Source organism: Nothobranchius furzeri, chromosome 6, assembly GCF_043380555.1.
Source record: "Nothobranchius furzeri strain GRZ-AD chromosome 6, NfurGRZ-RIMD1, whole genome shotgun sequence".
Taxonomy (NCBI): Eukaryota; Metazoa; Chordata; class Actinopteri; order Cyprinodontiformes; family Nothobranchiidae; genus Nothobranchius; species Nothobranchius furzeri.
The window spans coordinates 75,302,523-75,329,938 of NC_091746.1; the positions used below are offsets into that span (position 1 = coordinate 75,302,523).

The 27,416-nt window shown below is 44.1% G+C and overlaps 1 protein-coding gene across 3 annotated transcripts in view; it reads left to right on the plus strand.

The window, feature by feature from the left end:
• Window positions 1-2,979: 2,979 nt before the first annotated feature.
• The window catches only part of tsc1b (TSC complex subunit 1b), a 61,876-nt gene continuing 37,439 nt past the window's right edge, over window positions 2,980-27,416 (plus strand). For 2 of the 3 annotated variants that reach the window (XM_070552563.1, XM_054744732.2), the window contains exons 1-5: window positions 2,982-3,159; window positions 23,245-23,460; window positions 23,540-23,643; window positions 23,836-23,988; window positions 24,524-24,668. In XM_070552563.1, coding sequence (XP_070408664.1) covers window positions 23,352-23,460; window positions 23,540-23,643; window positions 23,836-23,988; window positions 24,524-24,668 — 511 coding nt within the window. In that variant the 5' untranslated portion in view covers window positions 2,982-3,159; window positions 23,245-23,351. Of the gene's footprint in view, window positions 3,160-23,244; window positions 23,461-23,539; window positions 23,644-23,835; window positions 23,989-24,523; window positions 24,669-27,416 lie in introns of all 3 variants that reach the window. The other variant, XM_054744731.2, reaches the window with a different exon arrangement.

Below are 27,416 nucleotides of genomic sequence, written 5' to 3' on the forward strand. Positions count from 1 at the left end.
GTGTTCGCTAATGTTTATTAACCATCTTTGGTCCTCTTGAAATAGGTTGACCCTTGACCCCAGAAGTAGTTGGCACAAACAGTATCAACCAACCACTAAATAGCAGGCAATATATTATTATTATTATTATTAATAATTTTTATTATTGTTTTACATATTTCAATAAAAGTAAGTTTTTTTCTTGATAAGCAAGTATCCTGGGACAAATGTGATGTATTTTTAAAAAGCATTCAGTGACATTTTAAGCTTGTTAGATTCTCAAAGGGTGCTTTTAAAAATGTGCAGAATCTTCAAAATAATTAGAATATCAGGAGAACAGTTTCATTTTTTGCCACTCATTCCAGACAGTTAAACCCATATGTTATACAGATTTATTACACGTAGGGCCTAGTTCTTGTAATTTTAATTATTATGGCTTACAGATCATCAGAACCCAAGATTCAGGCTCTCGTAAAATTAAAATATTACATTAAAATCAATTTAAAGAAGGATGTATTAAACAGAAATGTCAGGCTCCAGAAAAGCATCTGCATTTCTGTTTCTGTAAGTGGTTTACCCCCCTTGTGCATGCATTCCTGCATCCCTGTGGCCTTGCATGAAGAATTGTTAAAGATGTGCTATTGTTGTACGTCAGGTTTTCCTGCAGAAGCAAAGACATAACACCTGGAGCTGCTTTTGTTCAGGTAGAGCTGAAACTGCAGTTGCTACTAATGGGGCGATGGTGGCTCAGGAGTTAAGAGCTCGCCCTGTAATCGGAAGGTTGCAGGTTCAAGCCCCACTCAGTCTGTCGCTGTCGTTGTGTCCTTGGGCAAGACACTTAACCCACGTTGCCTGCTGGTGGTGGTCGGAGGGACCGGTGGTGCCAGTGCTCGGCAGCCTCGTCTCTGTCAGTGCGCCTCAGGGCAGCTGTGGCTACATCGTAGCTCATCCCCACCAGTGTGTGAATGGTGATTGTGTTGTAAAGCACCTTGGGGGGTTCCAGGACTCTAGAAGGTGCTATATCAAATACAGGCCATTTACCATTTCAGAAATCAGTTTCTGTTCATAAAAACTCCACTGCACAAATGAGAGGAGGGGTTGTGGTTTTAAAACAAAACGTTAGCAAAACATGATTAAGATTCCCAAAAACTGAGTATGAAGTCAACTCTGACAGAACCCTTCAACCATCTGTGAGGTGATGTACTCATTCTGCAATGAAGAATGTCCAAACGTTCCCGTGGCGAGAGGCATGAAGCCTAAAAGTACTCCAGGAGATTTAAGTGGTAGACCTTAAATCAGGTTCTGTGGATTGAAACACAATCAGTATTTGACCTGCTGTAGATAACACACACAACACAATGTTTGGGGAAAGAGAGCTAATCTCTGACAAGATGAACTGGTCAGAGGAAGGCCGAGACTCAAGTGAATTCACACAATCATAAAACATATCCAAACATCATAACAGTTTGTGTTAATGTCACTGTAAACGTTTATTTTGCTGTGAATTTCACACAGAATTTTATGCCTAACATACTTCTGCCGCTTTCACATTTGGCCCAGTCCGGTCTGGATGGTGTCGTTCACACACACTTCTCAAGAATGTGTCATCTTTGAGCATGTGGGCGGGGCAAAAGATGTATGGAGAAGTCCGCGGTGTCTTCCTTCAATTAAAGAAAGGCAACCGTAAGCAGTGCTGCTTTTGGAGACTCTGACTCTGATATTGCATCCTGCTCCGCTGTGTCTGTCCTGCCGCAGCTCAAGCCTGGTAGCAATCTGTGTGTGTGCGTGTGCGTGCGTGTGCGTGTGTGTGTGTGTGTGTGTGTGTGTGTGTGTGTGTTCTTCAGAGAGAAACAGAGAAAAAGAGATGGCTTCAGTCAGAGGCGTTTAACCCACAATTTCCAGAATGAGAATAAATCTCACCTGCGGGAAGCCCCCACTGGCTGATTCCATCAGCCAATCGGAGGCTACCCTTAATGGTAGGCATGAATTTGAGCCAGCCAACCACTCGGCAGTGGGTGTGTTGGACCAGTTCAGCTTGAAGCAGAGCGCCTTGACAAGAGGGCTTAAAAAACGACTGGTTTTGTGCGAAAAAAAAAACAGGATATGCAGATGTGAACATTTCCTGCAGCAGCGGTACTCATTTGGGGCCCGCGGGCCAGGACCAGCCCACAGGGCCCGTCTTTGTGGCCCCCAAACCACCAGCTTTAATTACAATTGTTGGACACATATGGAAAACTAGTACTAATTAAGGGCATACATCAATGTCGTCTATGGCCACCGTCCTGCAAAGTGAAGTTGTTCTTCGTGGAGTTTTATGGCAGTTGGCAAGCAACTTCAACTTGAAGTTGCTTTTCTTGCTCCAACACACCTGATTTAAATGGAAACGTTATTTCCAGGCTTTTGCAGAAACTCAGCCTTGCTATCATGTGAATACATAATTTGATCCAGGTGTGGCAGGGCAGGAAAACAAACATGCTGGATGGTGGCCCTGAAGGTGTTGGTGACCCTGGTCTTAACCTCTCCTGCATGACTTAATTGGAGCTGGATAGTCTCCTGATTTTGAGTTGCTGAATATTGAAATCGAGCATTCTCACAAACATGAAGAAAATCCAATTAGTTGGTTTGAACTGAAGTTGTTAACAGTGCTTTGAATGAGCTCTTGACACATCCAGTCTGTCCCACAGGGTCCTGAACGTTTCACAGCATTTGGACTTTAGCTTTGTGTTGTTTTGTATATTTGAAACAAGTAAATGTCACCATATCGACTTTTTATCTGATTAAAGATTTATGTTCCTTGCGTTTCAAGTTTTCCCGACACAAAAGCGCTTCTACGTGGGTTTTTAAACAGATTAAACTAAACAGCGCGTGCGCTTTCTACATGTAGGTCACGCGCAACCTCTAGCTCAGGCTCCTCCAGAAGCGACGGGAAACAAACTTCGCTTCGCGGAGGAGCCAGGACGATGTGAGAGTTAATCACACATGGTGGGTGGACCCCCTCGTCGTTACCTAGCTGCCAGGTGTTGTTTCCGTGTAGGTAAACGCGGCTGTTCTGAGGCTCGCGCTGCCGCTAACGTGAGGGATTAGTTTACGGTGAGCCGGACAGCGGAGGCTCACTACGGTGGGATGGGCTGTGAGGTGTTCAACATGGCGGCGCCCTGTGCAGTGCATCTACTCTAACAGGTAAAAAACGTTCGATAATCTGCGTGAAATGCGTTTTCTTGTCAGTGTATTCTAACGCGCGTGTCACGTTCCAGCCCAGGAGAGCTGTCTAGCTGGACTTCCCGCCGGTGGAGCCCGGCGGACCGGCTCAGCGGGTCTCCCGTCCGAGTGTGGGTCGCTGCTCCCAGCTAGCGTTAGCTCTCGGCGGCGGGCTTGACTTGTTTTTTTGGTCCGAGCCGGTGATGGATTTTGTGCACGTTTTCCGAACTTCAGCTGGGTTTTATCCGCGTGTTTCGTAGTTGTAAGAGCAGTGGTCGGTCCGCCACGGAAACGAGGCCTACGTGTTTTATGAGCATTTAAAGTAAACCCAACCCTGCCCATTGTTCTCTGCGAGTTGTTTACGACAGGCAGCAGCCACTGGTCACTCCACCACCAGCAGCTCCTCACCCACCCCCAGCTGTCAGATGCTACATGATGCAGCTCGCTTTTACCATCCAGACTGCGTTCATCTAAAACTAAACCCGTCCGGGACGCTGAGTCTCTAGTTGCTGTTTTTAATGCAGTCCACCTGCCTGCTGCACATCATCAGTGGCTGTCCAAGTTACATGAGTGAAATCTAAACCAAAGCCTTACAAATCCCTCCGTTCTCCGAGTCTCTCTGGGTTTTGGCTTCTTTTCATAACGTCATACGTTTGCTACGTTCTCTGGTAAAAGCTGCAAATTAGATCAGAAAACGGGAAGTGTCTGGGCAACAAACATCAAATGTAGCATTAAGCAACCCACTCCTGCATGTTTTAGATGTTTTCATGTTCGAGCACACCTGACTCAAATGATGGTATCACCATCTCTGCATTAGTCAGCAGCAGCCTGTTGATCAGCTGCTGATTTGAATCAGGTGTGTTGACACGTCTCAAACATCCTGAGGAAACTCTGACCTAAATCAGATTATGAGCATCTGAAAGTCTTTAAGACACAAAATCACAGGATGCGTGAGAGTCAGCCGTCTTTTGTTGAACATTTATGTCATATTTTCACATTTCAACTAATCATTTTAGGATTTACCTTGTTGGTGCTGAAATCCAATAATAAACCTTCCCCTGAAGGTAATCCAGAAAGTTTACGGAGATAAAACGGGTGAAATGACCTCCAGAACGTAAGAATATCACTGAATACACATGTACAACAAAGGCTGGTGGCTTAGTAGCAAAATCTAAAGAAACAAGTGTTGATTTAGCAGATTGTGTGTAAGTTTTAAATGGCCTGTATTTGTACAGCACTTCACAACACAGTGATTCACCCATTCACACGCTGGTGGTGATGAGCTACGGTGTAGCCACAGCTGCCCTGGGGCGCACTGACAGAGGCAAGGCTGCCAAACGCTGGTGCCGCCTGTCGCTCCAACCACCACCAGCAGGCAAGGCGATTTAAGTGTCTTGCTCAAGGACACAACAGCAGCTTTCCCTGGTGGGATCCGGGATGAACCTACAACTTTCTGATTACCGGCGGTCCGGACAACCCGCTCTACCTCAGCTACTGCTCTAGATCTGACCACCTTTGTTTGGTTTGACCTGGTCGTTGGTATTGATCTCAGCTGCTTAGATATCAATAATAATAATAACAATGTTGGTTTCAGGTGTAGAGTGCATTCATGAGACCAGCCATGTTGTCTGGTTTAGAGACCGTGTCCATGAGGAAAAGACAAGAAGCAGAATGGAGATTCTCTTTGGGAGTGACTAGGATGGATAGGACCAGGACTGAGTCCGTCACAGAAGGACGGCTCATGTTGGATGTTTTTTAGATTAGGCCAGAGAGGACGGACTGAAATGGTTTGGACATGTCCAGAGGAGAGACAATGATTACAAAGGTAGAAGGATGCTGAGGGTGGAGCCACCAGACAGGAGGCTGAGAGGAGATTTATGGATGCGGTGAAAGGGGACATGGAGTTATCTGGTGTGATGGTAGAGGGTGAAGGAGACGGGACTAAATGGAGACAGAAGATTTGTTATGGAGACACCTGAAGGGACAAGCCGAGAAGTGAGTGTCTAAGTCATGTTGCATCATGTTCTCCATTGTTTAATTTGTAATGTGTGTGTGTGTGTGTGTGTGTGTGTGTGTGTTAGCTGTCTCATGAGCCATCAGACAGATTCTAATGAAACTTAGTAAATAATTGATGACGTGATGAACCTTTGTACTTAACTTTCTTTAAGATCGCTAGCATAGGTCGTCAACATTAGCAAACAGATAGATTGCCACGGCCCAGTTTCATGGATCTTGAGCTAATGATTGGTGTGCTGGCAGCTGAGAGTCAGTCACAAACCTTCTGATGACCTCCATCAGTTATAAACATAAAACTTTCAGAAAACTCTGGCATCGAAGGCAGCAGGCGATAGAACGTCTCTTAATAATTGCCGGGAACTTTAATGGCCAGGAAGTTTAGTGGTTATTTTTCAGTTGCCTTAAATCATTAGTTTATCGTCTACTGCCAGTTAGATCCAGTTCTGCTCTGTTGTCATTTCCAATTACGTTAACTTTGTTACAACCTCTTAACTCAATATGTTTTCCAGTTGAGATGAACACGAGAAAACTCAATAGTCTCAGAAAAAAATGGATGGTCATTAATTTCACTTATTTGAAAATTTGATTATTCATTAATAGAAAAACAAAGTTTTTGCCGTCTTAATTCCAGCAAGCTTCTGCTGATGGCTGAACACATTCAGATGGTCAGAAGGTTGTGTCTAGGTCTTTATGGTGGGGAGTTTTGAATGTTCACATGGAGGGACAGATAGCAGCTTGAACACAGTGGAATGGAAGCTTCAGCGTGGATGCACTCGGGCAGCATAAAGGCTCTTTGTGTGTTCCCGAGCATTCCCAAGCTGCCTGAGATCACACTGGATGGAGCTCCCATTTGTGTCCCAGCCCTGCAAGAAGACGCTTGTGTTAGTTTTCACTTTCCACGCTCAAACTTCCAACTGCATGAGTCAGCAGTTAAACAGTCGAGTTGACTCAGAAAAGTGGCACAATGCTGATCTTTTATATCTGACAAATGTACGAATGTGAGACCGATGTTGTCACGTTTTTTCCTGAAGGCGGGTATTTAATATGACGATTGACTTTACTGGAAATAGATTGTAATTCCTATAGTTGGTTGAAATCCAGCTGACTTTAGCCTACAGAAGCAGGGAGGAGGGTATCGCTGCAGACCCAGAGACCGCAGGTTCAGGCAAACTGCAGGCTTGTGCTGTTTTTGAGACGGCACCGCCCACTGTTTGCTAGCATTTCAAGATGGAGTACGATGGGAGAGCGAGTATAGAACGTGGAGAACAGTATTTGTTTAATTAGTAAGAAGGAAGAAAACCAAAAACATAATGGACCATCCAAAGGACCAATAATAATGCAGCTGGGTTTTAAATAAAGTTTTACTTTAATAAAATGCATTCAGTTCATCACTGCAAAGTTCCACAGCGTTCTGCATTGAATTAATGAGCCATGTTTTGGTCCATCAAGGAGTTACGAGGTGGTTGATGCAAGGATGTCCAGAACCAGGAAAATTAAAAAGATATTTTTTTGTTTCTACAAATAACTTCAATTAAATAAATACAATAAAAGCTTGTATTATTAAAAGTTACTCAGGAGTTTTCAAATTAGTATTCTGAGAACTACTTCACTTTAACAACGAATGAATTGTTTTCAATAAGCTTCACCGACAATTACACATTTTTATATGTAACTGTTAAACAGTAGAAGCTTGAATCTGCAGCAGGCGTGAATCTGCAATTGCAGTTACATGTTGGTCCTTTAGAGGTCGCTGTCTCAAAAACAGTACAAGCCTGAATCTGCGGTCAGCCTGAATCTGTGGTCACCGGGTCTGCAGCGATATACTATTGGAAGCATGAGCTGTCTAGATCATTTATTCTGTCTGATGGCACCACCTAGTGGCTGACAAGCGTATCACACCAAGATGGTTTATTTCACATTTATGGCCGAAGCGACGCCGCTCATTCATGACCGTGCTCCTCTAGTGACAACACAGAGCCAAAACACATGGTTTTACAATTATTACTGTAAATCCTCTAATAGAGGCCCGGGCCTGTATTTGACTCAAGCTCATCAAGCTCCAGGCCTTTATTGGAAGGAGGACCAGAATTAGAGGCAGGCCTCTATTTCTATTTGAGCAAAATGAACTAATGGTTCGCTGGAGTTTCTGACAATTAAAATTGCGCCCACATTTTCATAGTTAAACACATTTCTTTTAACAACGGTAGTTTCTGCTTCAGCCCCCTCCCCCTCCCCCCTGCTTCAGCCCTCTCCCCCCTCCCCCTGCTTCAGCCCTCTCTCCCCTCCCCCTGCCTCAGCCCTCTCTCCCCTCCCCCTGCGCGGCCGCAAACTCACTGATGCGCCTGCAGCCTCTCGGAGTTCCTGCTGCTCTAAACATTAAAATAATTATTTCATTTTCTGTTCCTCACTTCTGATTACCTTCAATGGTGTCTGTTTGTTGCAACCAGCAGGTACAAAAACTAACTTGTTTTTATTTGACTATTTTTCCGTCCTGCCTGTTTATTATCTTCCTGCATCTCCTCTCAATCCTAAAGAGAAACTGCTACCTGGGTTCATATATACTGTATTCACCTCATGAGTTACCTTTGAACTGCAGTTCTAAAAGATCTACCGACTGCTAAAACAGCGGAGTGCTCGCCGGCCGCATCAGTGATCGGTGCGTCACTGAGGACAAAACAGGTGATGCGCCCCGCTCCACAGCAGCGAAACGCATCAGGCACAAATTAAAGAATAAAAGACAGAAAACATAAAAGGAAATGAGTCGACATGAACGATCGCGTGTTAAATTAGTTTTTGAGGTGGCGACACCTGATTTGATAACGTTACTGTGGCCGTGCTCAGGATGCAGATGTCTGGAGCACGTCAACAATCAGAGCTTTGCATGTGCAAGCTGGTTAAGGTTAGGATGGGGGTGAGGGGAAGGTTAAGTTGCAAGAGGGTAAAGGTCGCAATTTGGTTAAATGTCCGTTTTACATGTTTTATATGTATATATATCTGTGAAAATGACCAATGTTCAAAGCAAAGCTGATTAGGGCTGAAACGATTCCTCGAGTACCTCGAATAATTCGAGTACAAAAAATCCTCGAGTCAAATTCTCTGCCTCGAGGATTCGTTTAATTCATATTTAATTAATTCATGGCTTTGCAATCGCCCGGGGTCATGTTTCACCCGGACCGAAATAAGTGACGCACATGCCCACTGGACTGAATGCACACGCGAGTAGCGAATGTAACTTAACTTTCTCTTAAGCCATGGCGGACAATTTGAACCCCGGTGGAGTGCGAAAAAGACAGAAAATGTCAAACGTGTGGGACCATTTTTTACGTCGTAATGTGGAAAACGTACTCCAGTGTAAATACTGTAAAATGGATTTAGCCTACCACAACACCACATCCTCCATGCTGCACCTGTAAATGTCTCTTCTGCAAGCGGACTCGGAGCCTCTACAAGATAATACATTTAGCCTGTATTTCTATATATTCTGCGGACACTGTGCGACTTTTTCATTCGTAGCACTCAGTTTCAGCTCACACCGTACGTCTGGTAGCAACACTTCAGACTTAAAATGTGCTAAAAATAGCAGTTTTTACACAATATGTCGGACTTTTTATTGTGTTATTGATAGGGCTGCAACTAACGATTATTTTCATAATCGATTAATCTGTCGATTATTTTTTCGATTAATCGATTAATCGGTTTGTTACTGTTTAGCTATTTAACCTATACAAGTGATGGATGCATTTCAGTTAAGAAAAAAAAAACATAAGAGAATTGTGCAGTTGACTGCAATCTATTTTATTGCACATGAACACAGTCAGCAGTAGAAAATGAGCTAAACAGTGCAAAATATCAGTCCAGAATAATTTTTTAGCATTAGCTGGAAGCCTGCTCCTTCCACCATGGATAGTGGCCTCATGTCTTTTACCAGCATGTTTAGAATAGAGTTTGTAAGTGGTATGAATTGCTGGGGGGTGAGTGTCTTCTTCCCCATGTAGTTGTCCATCGTTGCTTGTTTTTTTCTGCATAAGAAACACAAATAGACTGAAATAAGTACACATATAAAATAAAGCAGCACACACACTACAACACTAAATCAATATTATATTATTTGAATTAATTAACAATATACAGTGATCATTTATTTTGAGGGTTACGTTCTACAAAATAGCCCGCAACAGGAGATATTCAGAAAAAAAGTAAAACATTTTTACTATTAAAAAGCTCTAAGTAAGAAGCTCATGAGGTTTTTACTTTGAGTCGGGAGTGTTTAAATTAGCCAGAGAAATGTGAAAAATGTTTATTTTGTGTAATACTGTTTAAGAAACATGATAAAAATGTGTTGTGAGGCGTTTTACAGCGTTAGATAGTAAAACAGCCTTTTAATAGTAAAAAAATGACTTTTTCTGAATTTCTCCTGTATTTAAAAATTGAAAGTGTACAACTATGCCGTGTTATATTCACCTGGACACAGCTTGTCTGTATATTTTTCTCCGCGGAGTTGTCCTTTTTTGAATGAGGAACATAGTTATGGGTTTGTGCCGTTTTTCTCTTAACGAGAACATTCTTATAAACAGACGTGCTAAATTTGGCAAGCGCATGATACACAACACGGAGGAGATTCACGATTGCATCTAGTCAATCAGAAGTAGAACACCGCAGACTGACGCGGCAAAAAAACATGTTTAACATCCACTATAACGAACTCAGCTAAAACACTAAGTCCAGCTTGTTTATTTTCTGTTACTTACCGGGCTGGCTCTTCCAAATGACGGCTCACTTGACCGCGGTGCTCTTCCTCTGCTGCATCAGCCCCCACATGCTTTCGTCTCAAATGTGCTCCCATACTCGTGAGGTTTTTGTCCGGGGTTTCTCTTCAGTTTTGTCGCTTCTATTTTTCTTCCGTATTTCCTCTTGTTCCGCCATCTCTCACAGCAAGATGAGCGTCAGTAACGTGATACGTCATGAAAACCGAGGGCACCCATTGGCTCATTTCTTCTTCTACGGCTCCACTGGTAGATCAGTGGCTCATTACTGCCACACACTGGCGGCAAATTTAACAGCTTGTAACCGATGTCAGATTGTGGTAAAAAATAGACTTTATGCGGTAAAATATGATTATTAAACAACTAATCGATGACTAAAAAAGTTGTTAACTATTTTAATAATCGATTATAATCGATTAAATCGATTAGTTGTTTCAGCTCTAGTTATTGATATTTGTTTTCCCTCGTTATTGCTGCAGGAGGACACGGGTATTTATGAGAGTGGTGGAGGAAAACGAAAGAAAGTAAATAAATGTTTTGTGATCAGTATAATTTGACATAACCACGACAAACATGCTTTCGACAATCCTTGTTAGTGTGAGACAAAAAGTGTAGAAATTGAAACGAACGTGTTAATAGGGAAACAGCCGGCGAGCTGTTTGCGCCGTGAGCGGTTCTGGTTCTGTTTGGGCCGCAGCCGCTCGCAGCGCTACTTCAACAGTTATTCTCCTAGTTTTTGTCTGGCTTGCAGGCTAGCAGATTCTCGCGCGAGGGGAAAATCGACTCAAGTTGTATACTTATTTTTTGCACAGGCATTTGTTTACTGTGAAGTAAAGTTGAAGTGCTGAAGTTTTTCAAACTAATTTTGAATAAAACTTGAAGAATAACTGGCAATTGCTTTCTCATTTTAAGAGGTCTTTCATAATTATAACATGCTATTTGATATAATGGTTTACAAACACAAAAGGGTAATTTATTAGAGTACTCGATTAATCGAAAAAAAGATTTGATAGAGTACTCGATTACAAAAATATTCGATAGCTGCAGCCCTAAAGCTGATGATGCCACAGGTCTGTTGAGTGGTTTGAACTTTTCTGTGGGAAGAGGGAGAATGATTGAAGGTTTGCATTTCACTCCAGTAAGAAATACTACTGTTGCAGGCTCTCCAGCTTTTTGTTCTACACGGATGGTTGAAGACGTGGCTACTAGTTATGGGCAAAACAGTGGGGTTTCTCATAGTTCACCTAGTGTTGATCCACCAATAAATGACCTGATCACAAGTATTGCACAGCAAGTTGGGCAGTCCATAATGGACCAGTTGAAAGGTGGATGTGGAGAAAGAGGAACCGTGGGTCTGCAACCCCGAGACAACGTGGACCAACCGTCAGGTGAACCCACTTACCTCAATTTGACTGGAGCAAAGTTAGTGATACAGCCGGATGTTAAAGAACCTCCTTTGTTCAGGGAAGATGGATCGGACAAGTACACCATCCATGAGTGGGAAGACATGATGAATGCATATTTCAGAAAGCGAGACACACCTGTTCATGAACAATATCCTGAGATGGTTTCTAAATTGATGGGCAGAGCTAAGGACATTGTGAGGATCACACTGAGAAATAGCCCTTCACTTAAGCCTCAAGAGAAGCCAGATGTTATCTACAGCATCATCCGGCAACATTTTAGCTATGTGCCTTACTCATGCATGCCCATGGCTGACTTCTACAATACCGTGCCAGTAGTGGGAGAGACACCACTAGATTACTGGGTACGACTGAATAAGGCGGTTGACGTGGCAGAAGAAGCCTTGAAGCGTTTAGGACGGCACATAGACAACCCTTGCCAAGAAGCAGCTATGATGTTTGTTAAACATTGCCCAGACCCAGCCCTTGCTGCCATTTTGAAGTTCAAAGCACCTGATAGATGGACGGCTGGTGAAATCCAGGAGCACGTGGATCGTTACCAGATGGAAGCAAGAGAATAGGTGTTTTCAAAGTCAAAATATACTAAACTGGCTGCAGTTCACGCTCAGGCTCCCTATCCCCAACCTTTACCATCAGGCTCTCACCCAAGTGATGTACAGACGCAGCAAGAAGCTGGAGCAGCGGTTCAGCAACACTGTAATGACAGCTGCATGAAGACATTAATCAGTCTCTTTGAATGTACCCTCACACAGAACAGTCAGATTGCAGACAGACAGATCTTACCGGGACAAGCGCAGCACAGAGCCTGCCGGGTTTGTCAGTCCAGGGATCATTCCACTGTCACACACTGCAGACAGAAACGTTTGTGCTTAGCATGCTTTGAGCCAAACCACATTAAGCGGGACTGCCCCAATCGTTTTGGGGCCAAAGGTCAACATGCTTCTCCATCACAAGATCCCCATCATTTAAACTAGCTGGCCTGCACTGGATGAGGGGTGATGTGGGCTCAGAAGGAAAAACCCTCAGAAGCAATGATATTGAGCAGCATTATGTAAAGGTGTGTGCAACAGCGCCAGTTGGTGCTAAGGTGAAAGCTCAAAACGCACAAAAAGTCGAACCCTTTGAACTGTTTGACACCACTGTGACTCTTAACAACAAGCATCAACTGCGGGAGATGCTTGACTCAGGTTCTATGGCATGCACATTGAGCGAAAAGGCGGAACAGATGATGAAGAGTCATGGGTTGCTCTCAGATCCTATCCCATTCTCTCAGGAGATTGTTCTCATTGGCATTGTTCTCACTGGCTGTGGCGGAACTCTCAGTAGACCTCGTTGCATGTATGAAGTGGAAATGAAACTGTATGGAGAAACATGTGTTGTTCCTGTGCTGTAGTCCCTGGTCAGAGGGATGATTAATCGTAGGAACAAATGTTATAAGGTTTCTCATGCACCAGCTTAAAGTCACTGACGATTATTGGTGTTTGATGTCCAGTCCCAGCCTACTACCAGAGTGTGAGCAGTTCCTTGATATGATGGCAGGTACTTCCCGATGGAGAGGTGGGAGCCTCCCAGGGAAGATTGGTACGGTCAAGCTGCAGCAGTCAACCACCCTGCTAGCAAGGACTGAAGACCTAATATGGGGTAAGCTGCCTCAGGATGCTCCCATGTCTCCAGGGAGTACAGTAATCATTGAACCAACCTCATCTAAATCAGTGCCTCGGAACATCATGGTTGCTCCTATTATAACACCATTGTGGGGTGACCGGTGGGCCCCTTTGAAGGTTACCAACTTGTTGGACAAACCCATCACCCTGAAAAGAAATAGTAAGCTGGCAGATGTTTCCTCCTGTCTAGCAGTGGAAGATTTCGAAGTTTTTCAGAACATCAGTCAGGTTGAAAACAATACTCCAGAGGAGGAACCTGCTGAAGACCGACCCACAGATCTGAAACAGCGGCTGCACCAGGCTGGTCTCGGCGAAGTGAATATTGACTTATGTCATGCTGATGATGCAGGAAAAAGGAAACTGGTTGAGCTGCTTGAGAAATACAATGACGTCTTTTCCAAGCATGCTCTAGACTGTGGGAAGGCAGAGGGTTTTGTACATCGCATCTGACTTGTTGATGATCGTCCATTTCGCCTTCCATACCGCCGGATCCCACCAGCTCATTATCAAAAGCTACGCCAGGTTCTGTCTGAAATAGAGGAGCAGGAGATAATAAGGAAGTCAGTGAGCGAATATGCCTCACCTCTTGTACTGGTTTGGATAAAGGACGGCGGTCTAAGAATTTGCACGGACTTCAGATGGCTTAACGCCAGGATATCCAAGGATGCGCACCCACTGCCACACCAGTCAGACTGTCTAGCTGCTCTTGGAGGCAACGTCTACTTCAGCACCATGGATTTGACCTCAGGATTCTACAACATCCCTATGGCAGAGACGGACAAGAGGTACACAGCGTTCACCACCCCTATGGGGCTGTATGAATACAATCGGATGCCTCAAGGCTTGTGTAACAGTCCAGCCTCTTTTATGAGGATGATGCTCAGCATATTTGGGGATCTGAATTTCAGTAGTTTGCTGTGTTACTTAGAAGACCTGCTTGTCTTTGCTTCAACCGAGGAAGAGTCCCTGCAGAGGTTAGAAGTGGTGTTCCAGAGGTTACATAATCTCAAATGAAGTCCCAAGAAAGGTCACTTCATGAGATCATCAGTGAAGTTCCTGGGACACGTCATTGATGGCAGCGGTGTGGCTGTGGACCCTGAAAAGGTTGAGGTCATAGCAAAAATGACCAAGGCTGACCTTATGGAGGATGACAGGTCTACACCTTCAGTCAGGAGAATAAAATCCTTCCTGGGGATGGTGTTCTACTATCAGCACTTCGTTCTAAACTGCTCGTCCATAGCCAAGCCGCTGTTCTCTCTGACTGGTGGGCAGAAAAGGAAGGGCAGAGCCAAAACATCAACCAGTGCTGGATCTTACAGGAAGTTGAAACCATCTGATTGGACTGAAGAGTGTGAAAGAGCCTTGTTGATTCTTAAGGATAAGCTGCTAAACTGTGTTGTCCTCTTACACCCAGATTTTTCACAACCCCTGATTTTATCTGTTGATGCTTCTCTGGATGGTTTGGGAGCTGTATTATCCCAAGTGCCAGCTGGTCAGGAGAAGGCTCGTCCCATCGCATTTGCTAGTAAGACGCTGAGCAGCTCACAAAGGAAGTACCCGGCCCACAGGCTTGAATTTCTGGCTTTGAAGTGGAGTGTATGTGAGAAGTTCAGTCATTGGTTGAGAGGTCAGACTTTTACAGTTTGGACTGATAACAATCCACTTACGTACATCCTGACAAAACCTAAGCTTGATGCATGTGAGCAGCGTTGGGTGGCCAAGCTAGCACCCTACACATTTGACCTGAAACACATCCCTGGCTCCAAGAACACTGTGGCCGATGCCCTCAGCAGGGACCCATTTGCAACCACTGTCAGTCACAGAATCATTCATGAGGGATACACTCGCCTCCTTAATGAAGCCGATGGTGTTAGCCAAGATGGAGTCAGAGACACTTTTCACCTGAAGGCTCAGAGTCAAGGAGTGAGGAAGACGGTTTGTGATGGTTCAGACATTACCAGTAGCTTTTCATCTTACCAGTGTGATGCAGTGGCAGTCAAGGCCCTCTTGGAGATGCACGACCAAGGGGATCTGGCCACTGAGCCACGGGCAGTAGAGCTAATCCAGGCTGCCCAAGATTTGGTTATGCCGGGACAGGACTCACTCCCAGTGTTTATTTTTGATGAACTACAGCAAGCGCAAATGCTCGATCCCAATATTTCAAAGATCTTGCCGTTTGTCATTCGGGGGAGGCGCCCGTCCAGGCGGGAAAGAGCAGGACTTGACTTTGGGGCTATGATGATCATTAAGCAGTGAGATAAGCTCAAGATCCGGAACGGGACCCTTTACAGAGTCACCCGGGATCCCCTAAGTAAACAAAGGAGACATCAATTTGTTCTTCCTGATATCCTCAAGGAAAGAGCTTTACATGGCATTCACGACATAGCTGGACATCAGGGAATGGCGCGAACACTCAGCCTGGCGAGGCAGAGGTTTTTCTGGCCCAAAATGGATAATGATGTGAAGGAGTATGTCAAGTGTTGTCGGAGGTGCATCCTTGCAAAAACACCAGAACCTTGTGCTCGAGCCCCTCTCAAAAGCATAAGAACATCGGCACCCTTGGAGTTGGTGTGTTTGGACTTCTGGAGTGCGGAGGATAAGAACTAACATTCAGTTGACGTGTTAGTCCTGACTGACCATTTTACAAAGTTGGCCCATACTTTTCCATGCTCAAATCAAACCGCTAAGCAAGTTGCTAAGAAGTTATGGGACCATGTGTTTTGTGTGTATGGTTTTCCTGAGCGCATCCATTCCGATCAAGGAGCAAACTTCGAGAGTGAGCTTATCGCTGAACTGCTCGGGCTGGCAGGGGTTTCAAAGTCTCGCACCATGGCGTACCATCCCATGGGCAATGGGGGCACTGAAAGATTCAATCGCACACTTGGCAATATGCTCAGGTCATTGCCACTAAAGGAAAAACACAGATGGCCTGAACAAATACAAGCTTTGACATTTGCTTATAATGCTACAGTTCATGAGACCACAGGATTCGCTCCATTTCAACTAATGTTCGGTCGGGTCCCAAGACTCCCTGTCGATGTGATCTTTAAGCAGGTACTGAGTGATCCGGTGGTCGTTGATTACAAGAACTATGCCAAAGCGCTCATGTCACATCTCCATGAGGCAGTTAGGATTGCCCAGGCACATGCCATTGAGGAGCAAGATAAACAGGCAGAGGGGTACAACCGGAAGGTGAAAGGCACCTATCTAAGAGTCGGAGACAGAGTCCTGATAGTGAATAAGGGAGAGAGGGGAAAGAAGAACCTGGCTGATAAGTGGAGCGCAACAGTCTATAAGATTGTTGATAGAAATCCCCAGATGCATACTTACAAGCTGGAAGATGGACAAGGTAACCAAAAAGTGGTTCACAGGAACTTGATCCTTGATATCAGTTTCCTGCCTGTGGAACCTGCTGAGGAGGAGATCCCTACAGGCGGGTCAGAGGGGATGCCTGGCATGTCTGATTCCCTGGACCCCTTGGGGGAAGAAAACCTAAATGATGGAGACAGTGGATGGGAGGTGAACAGATTGGCTGACCGTGAAAATCAGGATCCCTTGCATCAAGGAGTATCGCGACTGAGCTTATCTAATCAAAATCCTTTAATACCACACGATGAGTCTGGACTATCAGGTGAACTTGCTGAGACCTGTGTGGTGGGGGAGGAGTTATCTGCAGTGGATCAAGTCCCTTGTGTAGGCACAGAAACTCCCCCTGTGGATTCAAATACTGGCATGGATGCACATTGCCATCCTGAAGGAGACATTGAACAGGTTGTGAGGACCCGGGTGGGCAGGGTCATTAAAAACATGAATAGACTCATTGAATCCATGGCCCAAAGTCCTTGTGATTTCACTTTCTCGACACACTTAGTGAGTTCAAATAAATAAACCTCAGTAATCTCTTACTTGGTTCTAATTATTTTTTGTTGCTTAGAGTTGGACACATGGCAGCTTCACCTGAGTGATTTGTATGTACTATCTCCTATGCATGGATCCTGTATTCGATCCTTAGGTTTAAAAAAGTGGCACAGATATGTATGGTGTAAATGGCATCATATTTTTCTGAGAGGGGCAGATGTCTGATCAACTTCTTGTCCATTCTGAACCTGCTTTGCAGGTGGCTTCCTAGCTGAAAGTTGTTCTTGGTTATTGCAGCTTTGTGCCTGTCTTTTGGTAATTTTTCCATTCCCCAAGTACTTGAGTTATGTAGTTTGTGGGTTTGGTCTGGATTTTGGAGGAATTTAGGAGGGGTGAATGTAACAGGTGTGTAAAACAAGAGAAGCAATTTTATATTCCATCCAAAATCATGTGTGTATTTATCTTCTTGATATACAGATTGTATTTTGTTTTGGCGGGGAAGCTTTTATTTTCTTAACCCACTGGATGTCATTTCCGTGTTGGCGCTCTTTTCCCTCAGTTCGCGCTTAGCTGCGCTTGGGAGAGGTGAGTGAGTTGAGTTGTGTCGCATATGAATGTGTTAATGTTATAGAAAACACTTTCAACTTGCATTAATTAACTCTACAGCCTGTTTAATGTTGTTATCCATCCATTTAGGGGTTTTGTTTTATCAGTGCAGTGTTTGTACGTTCATGTAACCTTTAACAGGCTCCTGCGCCATTGTGGTTTCTTTTTGTTCTTTATTGAAGGTGTTTGTGATGAAATCTGTGTTACCGAAGTGCTGCACTGAAAGTATTCTTGTTTTAAACAGGTATGTAAGTGAGTTTTGCATTGGTTGGCTGTAAAATATATTGTATCCACGGTTGTTAATATTTTAGTGCCAAAGTTTTGATGGCAGTTTGTTCTATAAATTATACACAAAAAATAAGTTATCAGGCAGATTTTTTTTTTTTGGTTTATGTGCAGTATTTTATTTTAAGATTCTCCAGTAAAATAGTGATTTGATTTTATTGAGAATTGTAAGGAGTTCGCGCTTAGCTGCGTTTGGGAGAGGTGTTTGTGAGGAGACCTGTGTTACCGAAGTGCTGTACTGAAAGTATTCTTGTTATAAACAGAATAAACCTGCCTGATTGGCTGCAACCCTGTGGTGGTTCTTGTCTGCTGGCCCCTTGGTCCACGACACACAACACAGAATACAAAGAGACAAGGGAGGGGTCGGCTACATTAGCCGTTTAGCTAGCTGAGTGAGGATACACGGGAGGTGTCTTGTAGCCTAGCCTTGGTCAAAAATTACCCAGAATACACCGCAGCATTTTCAAAAGGACGGCGGATCAGAAGCCGGCAGCTACTTCGGGGACAATATTCAAGTTTAAAAGCAAGTCAGCTAATTTAAAATGTTTTTTTAGATCCAAAGAAGTTATCTATGGTTGGTTAGTAGCTTAGTAGTTGCAGCTTCGGTGGCTAGCGGGTAGTAACTCGCTTATATTTTTAGTTTAATAAACATACACACAATGTAAAAAGTAAAAGAATCGTTATATATTTATATTGAAACTAATACGTATAAAATAAAACGTTTTCTCCCGTGTCACGTGATGTTACGTGACCGCCATGGAAGCCACGGTCACGTGATGCAAATCTGTTCAATTTAACCATTTTCTTTGTCCAAGGAAGGACAGTGTCCTCGTAAGCAAGGCGCCTGGCCTTGCAAGACATCGCCTCGCAAGGCCAGGCGCCTTGACATTGAGAAACACCCTAGGTTTTCCCTGCCAGGTTCCCTGCCCCTCATAGCATGCGGAGGAAGGAATAGTGGGAAGACCCGGAGCACTCGGGACTCTGATCCAGGAAATGGCTGCAGGCAGCAGCCAGAAAGCTCGGGAGCAACCAGTGGCTCCGCCCACTAGCCTGCCCATGGAACCACAACAGAGCAGAGATTGGAAAGTAGAGGGATTTTACCAATTCATGCTGTTGGACGAAGCGTCCAGACTAGGGATGCTCCGATAACATTTTTTTGCTCCCGATCCGATTCCGAGTCATTTGATTTTGAGTATCTGCCGATACCGAGTCCCGATCCGATACTTCAGCAATACAATAAAATAGCAAGAAAAAAGGGAGACTGCACCCAAATTGACCCTTTATGTTTATTATTATTATTATTATTATTATTATTATTATTATTTATATGACTGCATCCAGCATGATATCATAAGAAAGTAGAAACATTTGTTAGTGCAGCAGCACTTCAAACCAAGTAAACAAAATTATATCTTTGTAGCTTATCAGTAGTGCAACAATATGTAAACAAATTTGTTTTTATAGAAAAGTAGAAAAGGTTTGTAAAATAACTCAACACAATAATAGAAGTTAAATTAAAGTGCTTACCTCCACCTCTAAGAGGTAGTTGCATAATTTAGTCAGGTAACAAAATAAAATACATCTTAGGCCTTTGACTGACTAGTTTATTAAAACGAACAAAAGATATGCCTAATCAAAGTGGTGTACGAACTTCACCATTCAAGTATAAAACATCAACATCAAATTGCAAAGAACTGGTAAATCACCTCTTCCATGTGCTCTACATGGAGCTCAACTTTTACTTTAAGGCTCCCAAATAAAGTGCGGTTTAAAATGATTCCAAACCGCTGACATTTTTGCTCTCCTGGAGCGAGACGAGCATTAACCTGCTAGCTAACTGCTGCCTGAATTCCACGGTCCACTTTAAAACGTGTGACGTTACGGCTGCCGTATGGTGTTGTCATGTCGCTATTGAGGAAGTGAAACTTGGTACAAAATTATGCCATTGTTATTCAATTTGAAACTCAAGATTGATTAAAAATGTCATGCTTGTTGTTTTATAAGGTCAAATCCGATCTTTAACACCCGATTCCGATCTTTTAAAAGTCACGTGATCGGGCCCGATTTCCGATCACGTGATCGGATCGGAGCATCCCTAGTCCAGACTGAACCAAACCCCCGAGTGGTGTTGTTAGAAGGGTGTTGCAGTAGTCAAGGTGGGAGTTGGGTTTGTGGGCTTAACTTTTGCGTGGCTCTGGTAGAATCAAACAGCCTAAAGAACATGGTCGCAATTGCCTTGTTAACTTTTTGAATGCGATCTCGATGAAGAGTGTGTTCAGTGTTCTGGATTGTGATTAAATCAACCAAGACTGAACCTGAAACGGTTAATAAATAATTGGTATTATCTCAGATCAGAGACCGGCTGAATATGGTTTTCAGTCCTGATGCTGATCTTCAGAAATCATGATGTGACTGATTTATGGAGCTGGTTGGTGTTTTTGTTTTGTGCTTTAAACTCAGCGATTTGAGGTCCATCCACAGGAGATATCCGGGTAAATATTTACAGCAGGTTGTGTGAGAATGCCAAAGCTTTTCATAATGACACGTTTCACCGAGTTACGAACCAAGTGGATTTAGAGTAATTAAAACTCCTTAAGAGTTCAACTGAAATTAAAAAGCAGATTGTTAATAATACACAGCCTGAAGCTAAGAGTGTAATGCTAGTCTACTAGTGAGGACTTTGGTTAGAGTCACATTAAAACAAAGTTAATGACACAACAACGGGTGCACATTTTCTCTTACTTAAACACTAAAACTAATCCTAATGGGCTCGACACACAGGAGGCCACATCACCTCTCCTCTGTTCATTTTTAATGAAACATGCGCGACAAAGCGATAATCGTGGGTCCTCCTCCTACTAAGCGCATGCTTTTATAACCAGTAGAATTGATTACTGCAATGCCCTGCTTTCTGGTCTTCCCAAAAAGAGCATCTCAGGTTTGCAACTCTTACAAAACTCAGCAGCACGTGTCCTGATGAAGACCAGGAAGCGGGAGCACATCACTCCGGTTTTAAAATCACTGCACTGGCTCCCCGTATGTTTCAGGATCGATTTTAAGGTTCTTTTAATGGTTTTTAAGTGTCTTAATGGTCTTGGGCCTTCTTATCTTTCAGAATTGCTTTTACTATATAAACCCTCGCGGTCTCTGCGCTCCTCTGGCAGCCGTCTCCTAGTTATCCCTAAAGTTAAGACTCACACCCACGGCGAGGCGTCCTTCAAGTATTACGGCCCTCGCCTGTGGAACGGGCTGCCGGAGGACCTCAGGTCCGAAGGGAACATCCAGGCTTTTAAGAATAGGCTCAAGACCCACCTTTTTAGCTTAGCTTTTAACTGATCACTATTTATCTATAAATACATATTTATCTATTTTATTATTTTCATCATTTTATCTACATCTTAGTGTTTTTACATGATTATGTTTTCTTTTACTATCTTTATAATCACTTTTTATCATTATTAGCTTTTATTATTTTATATGTTATATATCTTAAATCCTCCAGTGTTTCCTCTGCGGAGCCCTCTGCCTTGGGGCCGGTGGTCAGGGGCGGCGGCGGCCGGGGCGCTCCCCGGGTAGTGCCCGGGCACTGGTGGGGGTTTCTGCCCTACGCCACTGGGCGTCATGGGCCGGTGTCTTGGCTGCTGCCGTGGATCTGTGTCTGCCAGGGCAGATGGCTCCGCTGATGATGTGTCGTTCATTACCTGACCCATCTGAACTCAGCCTATTGTTTCCTCTGGTGTTCACGAGTGTGTGTGTGTGCGTGTGTGTGTGTGTGTGTGTGTGTGTGTGTGCATGGACGAGTGTGCGGGTGATTGTATGTCCACTTTTGGAAGTTGGGTGCGGGAGGGGAACTGTAATTTTTAATTGTTTTATACTTGGGGAGGGGGGCTGGGATGGGAATGTGGGATCTATGGGGCCATTTTAATCTGTAAAGCACTTTGAGTTGCATTTTTTTGTATGAAAAGTGCTATATAAATAAAGTTGATTTGATTTGAAGCGAAACGCGAAAAACGTGCGTGTGAAATTTTGCGCTCGTACACGTGTCGTGCACAGGCGACCCCGCGACGCCATCCCAGAAAGTAGAAATATTTTCAGCGTTTCATCGCTGTCGCTCGGATGAGGACCAATCAACGGAGGTTTCATTCATTGACCAATGAGCGGGCAGGATGCTCCGTACACCTCCGAGCAAACATGAAGGAGAAGTTGATCCTTGCTGTGACGGATTTCCCAGAACTGTACAATATTTCTACCAAAGATTATAGAGATTGTCAAAAAACGGCTACGGCGTGGGTCCCTCATTAAATGATGGTATTCTCCGTTTCTTTCTCTGGTTTGTAATATGGGATGAACCCATTCTCGTTTTTTTTTATAGTAAAATCAGAAGTAAGATTTCACATAACTCTAGCAGCACCTTGTGAAACATCATATCTACCGCTTTATTAACTCTGAACCGCTTAAATAACCTTAGTTCCCTCCAGCCTGACACAGCCAATCAAAACGGATTATTTGATTTTGCCATGGAGCAGAACGCGTCGACGGCTTTGCCGCTGGCCGCTGCCGCAGTTCGCCTCCCGTGTGTCAGGCAATAGAAGCGACGGCGTTGAATTTCGCTGATTGCGGTCGTTGGTCGCCTCCCGTGTGTCGAGCCCATTAGAGTGTGCTGCTAAATGTAAATGTGTGTATTTCTTTGAAATTTGTCTCCAACAGTCTCAGCCTTGTGAGATAGAAGCTAAATAGTGAAACACAAGAGAGGTTTTCCCGGCTTCCTATTGGACCGCTTCTCGTTTAAACAAAAACAAAAGATATCCACTTAATGGATCTGACTATGAGTGAGTTAAATGATAGCATATATGTCGTTTTGGCTTGTCAATAATTATATTTTTATTACAATTTAGAACCGTGTTCATCGTGTCCTTAGAGGAACGTTGGTGCTACTTTAAATGGGATCTCTGGTGTCGTGGTGGGTTTCAGGAACCATTTACTTCTATGAGCCGTTTGGAAATTTCTGTCAATGCTTAGAGAGACTCCTGCTTTGGACGTAGAGGAGAGTCGCGGCTCTACTCTGAGCAAATATCACAAATATCTGAGCTCCTTCACTTCATAACAGCCAGTCGGGTGATGGGTGGGTGTGGCCAGCAGCGGCTTACTAGCATTAATGTGACGGAGCCCTGAAGCGGCTCATTCTGGAAGGTAGTGAAACTGTCGAGAATAAAACTGCTGAGATGACTTCATGTGAGAGGGACTCGGGGCAAACATAAACATGTTTTTATCCACTATCGAACTATTATTGTAACGTGTTTAAACGAGGGTAAAATACGGCCCCTTTGAAACATCTCCACTTTCTCACGATGAAGCTGAAGGGTTAGGGTTAGTGCCACCATGCAAATCCTCCGTTGTTAATGTGCTGTCCTGGACCAGAACTCATGGCTGACTGTGGTTCTGACTTGGTAGAGGTGCCTGGAGACTGTATTGGTGGGTGGGCCCCAGGAGTCCTCCAGGCAAGCCAGGACTGTCACTGTGAGAGAAGCGCGGCCTCCGCCTCCAGCACTGCCACCACCATGGCCAGGGAGCAGCCCAACGTGGGAGACCTCCTCCCACTCCTGGAGACCTCCGACCTCCAACAGCTCGAAGCGATCCGAGGCCTTCTCAACGAGCAGCTCAGCACTGGTGGGATGGCGGTTTTGTTTAAATCAAGCTGATAAGTGAGATTTCTGTGTAAATGTCCTTGTTGTCGTTTCCCTCTCAGAGCGAGGCTCCATGCTGCTGAACGGGCTGGTGGATTACTTTTTGGAAACCAACTCCGCCCAGGCCCTGCATATCCTCTCTTCTGTCAGAGAGCCACACGATAAGGTGACATGTTCATTCAACAACTAATCTTTCATCTGAATTATCCACACACTTTCAAACCTTTATTCTCATTAAAGTTTTAGTTCTACAACCAAAGATAACGTCTTTCTGCACTCAGACCTTGATCTTTACGGTTTCCCTTCAGTAGTGTCTGTGTTCGATGCTCCGCTAAACCCACCGTCCCTCCCCCCACAGCACCTTCTAGACAAGATGAACGACTGTATGACCAAACAGGCCTGCCGGCTGCCCACCCTCCTGCTGCTTGGCCATGTAGTCCGCAGGCAGCCGTCCTGGATCCACAAGGTTGCTCGTTACCCTCTGCTGCTCTCTCTGCTCAAATGCCTGAAGGTAACAACTACGATACGACTCGGCGACCAAAGCAGTGAGTGTTTGGTGAAAAGCTGCTGTGGAAGTGGACGTTGGAACCTTCTGTGTAGAAAACATGTGTTTATTATGGAGAAAGCAACAGAAATGTCCTGAAATGTGTCAACAGATGTCCTCCTCAGGTCAAATCAGGATCCACTGAAAGATTTTGACTCCCCGTTTAGGTTCTTGTAAAAAATCAATTTATCCACCATAAACAGAGAAAAGGCCCTGCAGGGTTGTTTGCTTGCAGTGAAACCGTCACACCGCTGATGTTTGATGCCGTGCACGAAGGTACAGATAAACAACTAGTGAGAGCTGTAACCATGTGATGAGCTGTGCTGCACAGACCAAACCAAACGTGAACGGGTTCGGAAATAAAGGCGTTCTTCAAACAGTTTCTGTCAAATCTAAGAGTGTCCACCTGTAAACTTTCTTTGATTTAGAAACTGGGATGCATGAAAACTTTTCTCACTTGATGTGTTTCTGTTTTAAACCTAAACTCTTAATTTCCTGGCAGACGGACACAGATGTAGCAGTGCTGATAACCGGAGTGCTGGTGCTGATCACTCTGCTGCCGATGATTCCTCAAGCTGGGAAGCAACACCTGTGGGAATATTTTGACATCTTTGGCCGACTGGCATCGTGGAACCTTAAGAATCCAGGTAGAGATGTCTCGGTCCATCTATAAAACAATTCATGTTTGTTAGCCGCTTCAGTTAGCTGTGGGCTGGATGATGCATCAGACACACGGGATATGTTTAGCATTATTCCTGGTGTGATCTCTTAAACTGTTACTGCTGAGTAAAGGTGGAGTTTAAGCCTCCTAATGCAACGATATTGGACTTAGGTGAAATTGCCCTCAGCCTTTTTAAGCCACCATTAAACATGTGCTGCTTTCAGAGATGATGTGTAGCGTTAAAGGGGGCATATTACGCCAAACTCACCTTCGGCATGCTTTCATGCTGCCATGTAGGTCTCTACTGCCTCTTTAAACTCCAAACGTGAATAAAAAATGTCAGTGTGTTTTATGTGCCTAAAACAAGCTGTTTCAAAATGTCCCCATTTGTGATGTCACAATAAAAGAAATCAGCACAAATCCCGCCCTCACCTGTCTATGCTGGAGGAGCAGCGGCTCTAATCAGAGCGCTTAGCCTGGCGGGTGACCAGCGGGAAACCCTGCTGTCGTCTGGATGACTTGTACTTCCTGAAAGAGCCCCCCCCCCCAGTACAACTTGCATTCATCCCTACTAGAGACCACTGCAAATGTATTGATTAAATGAGTGAACTACATCTTTAAAGTGACAAAGGTACTGAGAATAAAACAGCTTCACGTGAGAGGGATTTAGTTCACAGAGCGCCATAGATGTGTTTTGTAAAGACCGTAGAACGACTGAACTTAATACATTCATAATGAGTCTCCTTTTAAAGGCATACTGTGCAACTTTTCCTGTTTTTAAATCATTTTCCTGAAGAAGAAAATATCATTTCTCTAGCGCCTCTCAAGATAAAAATCACGAGGCGCTTCACAAAAACATAAAATGTAAAAATATACTTTTAATTAGAAAATGATTAAAAATGTATTTTTTAATGAGCAAAAATAGGCAATTGCGATTTAAAAGAAAAAATGTTAAGAAAGCAAGAGAGTGAACAGGAAAGAGGGAAACCAGTGGATCCTGAGGAAGGTGGAATAGGTGGGGAGAGCAGAATAAAGAGAGAGAGGTGAAGAAGGTCATACAAAAGCCAGCTTGAACAAGTGAGTCTTCAGCTGCTTTTTAAAGGAGACCACTGAGTCCACTGATCTCAGGCTCAGGGGGAGAGAGGTCCAGAGTCTGGGGGCCACAGCAGCAGATGATCTGTCACCTTTGACCTTTAGCCTGGTGCTGCCCAACCTGTAGGCTTTGGTCACTGGACCTCAGGGACCTGCTGGGGGTGTAGGGACTAAGAAGATCACCAATGTAAGATGGTGCTTGTCCATGTAAGGCCCTATAGACCAGAACCAGGATCTTGAAATGAACCCTGAAGTTGACTGGCAGCCAGTGAAGCTGGAGGAGAAGCGGGGTGATGTGGGTGTGTTTGGAGGACTTGGTCAGAAGCCGAGCACAGGCGTTCTGAACCACCTGTAGACGGTTCAGGGAGGTTCTGCTCAGACACGTGAAAAGAGAGTTACAGTAGTCTAAGCAAGGCCAGTATGTGCTAAAATGACCCTTTACAGGGTTAATGAAACTACTCAGACCCCACTGTGGCCAGAATACACTTGCAGCTTCAGATAATGAGATAACAAAGATCCAGTTGTGGTTTTAAATTCGGCCCCTCTTCTTGTTTCCCTTCTGGGAGCTTTTTTAATCAGACATTCGTGGCAACCAGCTCAGTGGCCTAGTGGTAGAGTGTCCGCCCTGAGACTGGGAGATCAGGGTTTGATTCCTGGTCGGGTCAGACCAAAGCCTTAGAAAAAATGGGACCCAATGCCTCCCTGCTTGACACTCCGCATTAAGGAGTTGGATTGGGGGGTTAAACCACCAAATGGTTCCTAATTGCAGCCGTGTCTGCAGCTCACCGCCAGAGGCGGATTTAGCAATTTGGGGGCCCAAGGTGAACACAGACATGGGGCCCCTTACACTAAATTTTCGACAATCTTATCTTTAACTGGATTTGCGAAACTCTCCTCTCTTCTGACACGACTTATCTTCCCTTTTTATTAGTCCTCCTCTTTTTTCCTGTATTTCTCTCCCTTTGAGCGCTTTCTTCTTCCTGTCAGCGCTCCTGTGCTTTAGCCTTAGTTATTTTTTTTTTCTATTTTCCATTTTGGTCTATGTTTTCCTCCCTTAAAACATTTTCCGTTGTCTTTCCTTTCTGCTTCCTTTGATGTTTACATAGAAAAATGACGTCACTTTCAGACGTGAAGATAAAAGCTTTTATGAAGCACGCTTATGAACGCTCCGCCTCTCTTCTTCTTCTTATTTGTGGTCTTATGGCACTTGGCAAACAACAATTTGGTGTATTACCGCCACCAACTGGATTGGAGTGGAATGACTACCAACCACTTCCTGTTTGTGCATCGCCGTCTTAATAACCCTCTTATGACCATAATTATAACAGGGCCGTCTGGTATTTTTTTTATCTTATGGCTGTAAAATTGTAATAAAAAGTACAAAGTGTGTGTAACTCTTCTCCTTTTTTCAGAACAACCTCAGCTTTCAGTGTATGGTTTTTATTTAGAATTTATTTCTATTAAAGCCTTTAAAAAATCAGCTTAAAAGTGAAAAAAGCAAAAAACGGATTTGAGTTTTTTACATTTATTACTGAACAGGAACTTCAAAATTACTGGGCAAACACTTTAAACTTTGAACTGAAATGCATCTATTCTTAAAAAAGTTTGAACCTTGGTGTCTTTTTTAGCTGTTTTTAAGACC